At 39.9% G+C, this 6,063-nt stretch overlaps 1 protein-coding gene across 1 annotated transcript; it reads left to right on the plus strand.

The window, feature by feature from the left end:
- LOC128740863 (very-long-chain 3-oxoacyl-CoA reductase-like) lies at positions 1-4,240 on the plus strand. Its single transcript, XM_053836434.1, has 5 exons — positions 1-49; positions 3,160-3,294; positions 3,350-3,583; positions 3,642-4,090; positions 4,163-4,240. The coding sequence occupies exons 1-5, from the start codon at positions 1-3 to the stop codon at positions 4,238-4,240; spliced, it is 945 nt and encodes a 314-aa protein (XP_053692409.1).
- The last annotated feature ends 1,823 nt before the right edge of the window (positions 4,241-6,063 follow it).

A 6,063-nucleotide genomic window follows, 5' to 3' on the forward strand; every position in this document is an offset into this window, starting at 1 on the left:
ATGCAGGTAAATGATGACACTACAACTAGTGACATCAACGAGTATGCAGGTAATAGTGGAGCACTGTTGATAGAAGCGCAAAATTCGAAGGAATTCTTAATATTGTACGAACTGTCGATTGAATTTTGGACAATTTTGGACTTGCATGGGATGGTTTATCATCTAATCAAATGTATAAATAGTAAAAAATTAACATAAATATAAATAAAAATGGGCAAATAAATTAATTGGACCGGCTGAAGAAGGAGTTGAATCGCTCTCGTAGGGTTTGGCGCGAAGGTGGACATCGAATATGGATGCTTCTTTGTCAAACGTCCCCTGTAAATTGCAGAGGGCTACATCTTAGCTGTCATTTGTACGGTGGTGTGACACCCTTAGCATAGCTTTTGGAGGATCAACAGACATCGGTTTTCGTAGCCCAGTAAGTGGTAAAGATTTCGCCAGGGTAACCGACGAAGAGCAAAATGCAGGAAGCGACGAAGGACGGATTCAATTCGTACAGAACTGTTGTGGTATAGTTCGCTTAGTTTTATTCAGATTGTTTTCAAGTTCATAAAACTGCTAATGTATGTAGCATTTCTGTAGAAAGAAACATCGTTTTAAATGGTATTTCGTGATACAAACGTCACAACAGTAAATCATTTCATTTATTCGATCTAATTTTATCTCAATCCCTTTTGACAAAATGGCTCTTCCAAGAGGCCATTCATTTTTTTATTTAGTTCATTAAATTACTATTTCAAAATATTTAAAAAGTTGAATTCCACTGAGGTATGGCACTTGTAACTTTAAGGTTAACCCTAGATTGCTTGACCGAAAATCTGACAAAATTCGAGCAGCCCATTTAGTTATTATGGAAATTATGGAAATAGCAAGTATCTGGACTCTTTTGGCGATATTTCAAAACGAACCGTCCGAAACTGGAACTCGAAAATCTTTTATTTACTTTTAAACTTCTTTGTTTTTCATAAGTCCAGCCGCGTAATACCAAACGGTTGTTCGAGCTCTCACAGGAAGAAGTCGTATAAGGGCCATCTGGAAGAAAGAAGCCATTAAATCTTGTACTGGCTATGGATTGAAATTACCTGTATTCCGTGGGCCCAATATCCAGTGGTACAATCCGACCGCCCGATCATGAAGACAGCATATTTTCCGAATCGTTCTACGTCAGCCAAGAGCAATGTCCAAAATTTTACGGCGTGGAAATGTTTATTGATATTGGTACGCACAAATAGCGGAGTTACCAGTTGCGATTCGACTCCGGAGCCACGAAGTTCTTGAGAAAGACCCGTTGTGAAACTATCTAGAAATGCCTTGGAAGCTGCATAAAGTGTAATATATGGCCCTGGAGCTAATGCGGCGACAGATGATACGTTGACAATTAGTCCTCGTCTTCGTTGCTTCATTTCCGGTAAGAGCATGTGAGTCATCATTACGGCAGCCGTCATGTTGACAGATATTGTTTGTTGTACATCCTGGGTACAGAAACGTTCAAATTCTACTGGGCAGTCTTGACCTACGGCGACGTTGTTGACTAATGGAGATCAATTAATTTAATTGAATTCCGATGGTTTTTCGTAACTCACCCAGTATTCCTATTGTGAGTCCAGATATTGACTGTTTAATGGTTTCAAAAATTTCCACGCCCTGTGAAAAGTCAATTGCCATCCACTGAACATCAACGGAATATTGTGACCGTATTTGTTCGGCAAGCTCAGCCAGCTTCGATTCGGTTCTTGAGATCAGAAACACATTCATACCTTTACTGGCCAAATTGATTGCGTACTGTTTCCCGATGCCATCGGAAGATCCGGTGATAACTAGGGAAGATTTGACAAACAGTGTTGAAAATTTGGTAAAATAAGATCCGTTCTGTTATGGTTACTAGCCCAAGGTCCGTACCGCTCACTTAGCGGTTTGCGATTCGGGAAAATTAAACTCCACAAAGTAACTAAGGGTGATCTAGCACATTCGTAGAAATATATGACACTCGCGTACACTCCTATTGCCGCCAGCAAGTAAAGTACAAAACTCTCGAAGTCGAACTGCATCACCACAGCACGTGTCGCAGGCACGTTGAATTGTCCGGATCTGACTGACGGCTTCGATCGCTGAGTCTAGTAAACGACAGCGGCCAATGTCATTTACAGAAGAGTGTCGCAACTATTCTAAGTGGTTTGAAATTTCATAGCCAGGGCTGTAGCCGTTGGTTGACGAGATCAGCTTCGAAAACCTTTGCAAGGCAGCAATAAATGATGCAATGTTCTGGACAAGACTAAACAAAATTTATTGTTCGAATGATAAACTTCGAACAAAAATTTGAGATAAGCTATGGTTCTGTCCGTAGTAATTTGAACTGATTAGCATTTGCCCTCATTAGATACAAAATAAGCGGTACAACAAATATTGTGTCTCGTGCAACGTTTATTATTACTTACGGTGCATTTTGTAAATTTCTTGATCTAGCAAAGAAAATGCACACAACCATGCCATGTGCACTGGTGTTGATAATAAACCTCGTTGAGAGGGAAAGAACGTGCATTCACTTTCAGAGCAACTGAGTGAAGAATCAAAGGTTACGCATATTGCAAATTTACTTGTCTGAGGAGAATGCAACACTTGCAAGTCGGTTGCACGCGGCGATTTAAAAGCTGCTGTTAGGGTCGTGAAAGAAATCATCACTGAATAACGGTGCCAAACCGAATGAGATCTGTTTGGTTTTATGACACTCAAATATAAGGTTTTTACAATTAAAATTAATGACTCCTTCAGTTTGTTAGAGAAACTGAGCAACAACTTGACCTTTTTTTTAGTGTACATCTATGCGTTATTTTGTACTGTGATTGTTATGAATGATTTTCTTTAAGAAAGATAAAGTGCATCCCTTACCCTACCCCAAAGGGCATTGTTTGTTTGTGTATCTGCAGTTGCTTGTTTTCAATTGATTCGAGTACATCACGCTATTCTCGTTCGTTACGCAAAGCTTAGTATCGTAATTATCTTTCCCACCTGAACGGAGCTGACGCAGACGCATACATCGATCATTTGCATTGAGTAAACTTTTTCACTCCGGCTAATTTACTACTGGTTAGTATCCAAATTAACCTTTTGATGGCTAGTTGTGACTCTGAGTTAGAATGATTTTATACTTCTGGGCAGCAATCGGGATCTACACCTTCAGCTGGTGGCTTTACGAGAATGTGCTTTCCTTTCTCATTGGCGTCGTTTGGTACTACTGGAAACAGCTGATTTGCGGTCGACAAACACTTTCGGAAAGCTATGGGTCATGGGCAGGTATTAGTTTATGTTATTAAACTGTACAAGCTGGTTCTATGGCCTCTCGTTGTAGTTGTTACCGGAGCTACCGATGGTATTGGCAAGAGTTACGCAGTGCATTTGGCTCGGCGCGGTATGAATCTGGTGTTGATTTCTCGCAACGAAGCTAAGCTGATTAAAGTGGCGCGAGAAATTCAAAACAATTCCGGAGTGCAGGTCAAATGGATCGTAGCGGATTTCTCCACTGGTCCGAGTATTTACCCTCACATCTGGAAGGAGCTCAAGTTTGTTGACGTTGGAATTCTTGGTAAGAGTGGACGAGATTCATCAGTTAACAGTTTTATACATTCAGTCATTGATTTTAGTCAATAATGTCGGTTATACGCCAGACCGACTGGAGGTCTTCGATGCACATTCTGATCAGGATTATTTGCGAATGATAAACATCAACATACTATCGGTGTTGTTGATGACTTACATGGTGCTGCCCCACATGAAGCAAGTTCGCCGCGGAATTATCATCAACGTGTCGTCTAATACGGCATATTTTCCTGCTTGTTATTTGGCAACTTACTCGGCAACGAAAGTATTCGGACATAACTTAACACTTGCGCTACAGCAAGAGCTACGTGGAACTGGTGTGGAATGTCAGTTGGTTGTTCCGCAATTCGTTAGAACGAACATGACAGATTTTCTGGATCTGTCACTGTTCGGCGGTAAAATAGTTCCGGATGGAAACAGCTATGGTCGCTGGGCCACGTGGACCATTGGAAAAACTAATCATACATCAGGTCATTGGTACCATTCGCTACAGGTATGTCGTAAATTTGCAACAATTTAACCTTATCACTGACTGGTTCTTCCGTTTCTAGCAACCTTTCCATAGAATTATTCCGTATTCGTTATTCCTAACCATACAGACGGCGATATTCAGAAAATTGAAGAAAGTCCAAGATACGAATAAGCAGAACTTGAAACAATGAACGTCAGGTGTGGCAAATAATAACACTAGTCGGCAAAATCGGCGAAAACCATTTCATCAACCAAAAATAGGCATGTTTTTGTAATATGTTTGATACTAATTAAATTAGGGTTAATATTTTTTTTGACGGAATATTTTTAAAAGGAGGGTTCGCAACTTGCCGTTGTTGAAGTCTCTTATTTATATGCAGCGAGTTAAGAGGTATAATATGCTAAGGCATCTGCTTTCGTGAGGAAAACGACAAATCAGAATACACTTCTGCAGAGAAAAAGTATTACAAAAGTTTGTATTTAATGTACATTATAGATTAGTGGTAGGGTTTATTCGTGAAACTTAAGGTGAAGGTTTTCGGAAACCATTCTAAAATGTGGTCATAAAAACTAGAAGAATTGCTAGTAGCAGGAATCTTCACAAATAATTACTAACCGCATATTCAATGTTAAACTTATTTGCCGTAGAAAAAAATCCGTCTTAAAAATTAATTTACGTATTGGTGAAGCAGTAATTTATGTCAACATACCCAATACCAAATCGGCGAGGGCATAACATAATCCACTATCAGTGTTGCCAGGTCAAGTTGACAACTACTCGCAGCAGGGCATTTATTTAGTCGCAGGAATTATGTTGAGTTCCAAATAATTCATGTTTGTATTTACTATATTTTTATATGATTAGTATTTAGTATTTACCACAAAAGTTTTCTAATAGTAATTTTGGGTGAAATGTGTAAATACTGTAAAATTTGCCAGGTTGTGCAGACACTTTTTGTCGGAACGATAGAAAATTAGTAGAGGAAATCCAATTTATTCTCGACTTCAAACGAAAAGAAGGTGAATCGTGTGACAGAAAACAAAAAAATTCTGGATATATGCACATTTAAATTTCATGATTTTGTCATGATCGTCAGTATAGTACAGTTAAAACTTCGTTGTTTAATTTGCAAATCTGTTAAATTTGGTGGTGGGGAAAATTAAGTGAGAAATTACGGTGCCATACTCGCTGCTCGCATACGTAAGTGCCGGTGATCAACCTACCGTAATAACCAGAAACCAAAACCAAAACCAAAAATTAAATATTGTTGAAACCTAATGTAAACCAGCTACTTACTTTTATTAGATGAAAAATTTATTCCAACTGAAAAAATCAATAACGAATAAATAATTCTTTTCCTTATCACTGTGACCAGTAATTTCGATCTCCGGAAATTTATTCATAGAACACCGTTACTTACTTACTCCAGTACCATCGGTCTTGGGCTGCCGTTCTCCAATCCCCACGAACACCAGCTGAACGTGCATCGTCTTCGATAGCACACACCCACCGGGTGCGGGGTCTGCCTCGGAGTCTACGGCCTCTTCCTGGGTCTCTGCTGAAAATAATTTTGGCTACTCTTTTGTCGGGCATTCTGGCCACATGTCCAGCCCACCGCATCACAGCCTGCCACATTGCACTACCTTCACTATATCAGAATACTTGTATACTTGGTGTAGCTCGTGATTCATGCGTGATTTAGCGTCTATAATTCGTGTCCGTAAAGGGCCACCGGGAGGATTATTGTTCTGTAGAGCGCCAGTTTTGTGCGAATTTGCAAACTACGGGACTTCACCTGGCTACGTAATCCGTAGAAAGTCGCGGCTGCAACTCATCGTTTCACTTCGCGGCTTACATCGTTATCACATGTCACGAGTGTACCAAGGTATAAAAATTCCTCCACTATTTCATATCGTTCCCCATCTAACTCTACCTCCACCAACTTGGGCTCCCACGTTTCCTACCAGCAACCATGTACTTCGTTTTGGCGGTAT

The sequence above is a fragment of the Sabethes cyaneus genome, chromosome 3 (assembly GCF_943734655.1).
Source record: "Sabethes cyaneus chromosome 3, idSabCyanKW18_F2, whole genome shotgun sequence".
Classification (NCBI taxonomy): domain Eukaryota; kingdom Metazoa; phylum Arthropoda; class Insecta; order Diptera; family Culicidae; genus Sabethes; species Sabethes cyaneus.

Bases quoted from the DNA above. Each gene is read 5' to 3' on its own strand.
- LOC128740863 (XM_053836434.1), top strand. From the start codon at position 1: ATGCAGGTAAATGATGACACTACAACTAGTGACATCAACGAGTATGCA. The intron at 50-3,159 runs GTAATAGTGGAG...ACTTCTGGGCAG, and splicing joins TGACATCAACGAGTATGCAG to CAATCGGGATCTACACCTTC. The intron at 4,091-4,162 runs GTATGTCGTAAA...ACCTTTCCATAG, and splicing joins ATTGGTACCATTCGCTACAG to AATTATTCCGTATTCGTTAT.